This window comes from Chinchilla lanigera, unplaced genomic scaffold (genome assembly GCF_000276665.1).
Source record: "Chinchilla lanigera isolate Chin_1 unplaced genomic scaffold, ChiLan1.0 scaffold00166, whole genome shotgun sequence".
NCBI classification, from domain to species: domain Eukaryota; kingdom Metazoa; phylum Chordata; class Mammalia; order Rodentia; family Chinchillidae; genus Chinchilla; species Chinchilla lanigera.
Window position 1 is genome coordinate 1,865,294 of NW_004955567.1, and position 1,049 is coordinate 1,866,342.

General features: G+C 71.0%; 1 protein-coding gene across 1 annotated transcript; it reads left to right on the forward strand.

Annotated features, from left to right (window-relative positions):
- LOC106147479 (proline-rich protein 2-like) lies at positions 1-1,049 on the forward strand (the record flags this gene model as incomplete). The annotated part of the gene is given in 3 exon segments (XM_013509235.1): positions 1-57; positions 168-384; positions 437-1,049. Coding segments are annotated over 3 exon segments (887 nt in total), but the record flags the coding sequence as incomplete, so codon positions are not given.

Here is a 1,049-nt window from a genome sequence, read left to right on the forward strand (position 1 = left end):
ATGACGGAAGAACTTAGAGGAAGCGCGGCAGTCTCAATGGGGATGTGTCAGAGCCGGGTGCGACTGCACTTTGCCGGGCATCCTTGAGGCCCCAGGGTCCAACCACAGCCAGTTTTCTTAGAGACAGGGTTCCCTAAATCGCTTGCCCGCGCTGGCCTCCAACTCAGTCCCCCTGCCTCAGCCTCCCAAGCGGCTGGGATGACCGGCGCGCGCCACCTCCTCCGCCCCTTCAGCTCACGCGCGGGGCTGCTGCTCCGCTGAGCACGCGCCTTTGTGGCCCTGCTGGCTCGCTGGCCGCACGCTGGGAGTTTCAGTGGGATGTGCCGGTACTTGACCCACGGTACCTCGTGCTCAGCCCGAAGGGCCGGGGCGCGGGCCGCGTTAGTGAGCAGGAGGGCGGGCGCAGGGAAAGCCCTCCGCCTTCGGAATCGGTGAGGAGACAGCGGGCGCGGGCCCGGGGGCGGCCCGAGGCGGGCGGGGAGGGGGCCTGCGCACCCAGAGGTCGGGGCTCCTCGCAGCCCGCAGCGGTCGGGCGCCTGGTGTCCCCGCACGACGCAGCACAGCGCCGCAGAAGCGAGACCAAGGCTCCCGGACTCGTGTGACCCCGAACCTCTCTCAGGGCGAGCGTGGCGCCCGAGGTCAGGGCCTCCTCAAGGGCGAGCTCACCCGAGGGCCCCGGAACCCCGGCGCGCGTGGGCACATCGCGGGGGACCCGGGCTGAAACCCGCCTGCCCCGGGACGCCGCCGCCTGCAGCCGGGCACAGCCCCGGCCCGGGCCGCACGGACGGTGAGGGACAAGGTGCTGGCCCCCGGGGCAGGCGTGGCACAGCGAGCGCGGGCCCTTCCGTTTTGACTGGGGAGAGCTTTAAATCACGCAAAGGTCACCTTCCGTTACTCCAGTTTAACCGATGCACGAAACGCGAGCACGCGGGCGCTCACGGGGACGGCGCGGGGCCGACGCCCTTGACAGGTGCAACATCCCGCCCCCGACCGTCTGTCCGTGCGGGAGACGACCGAGGTCCTCGCTCCCGGCCTCGCGGCACGCAGCA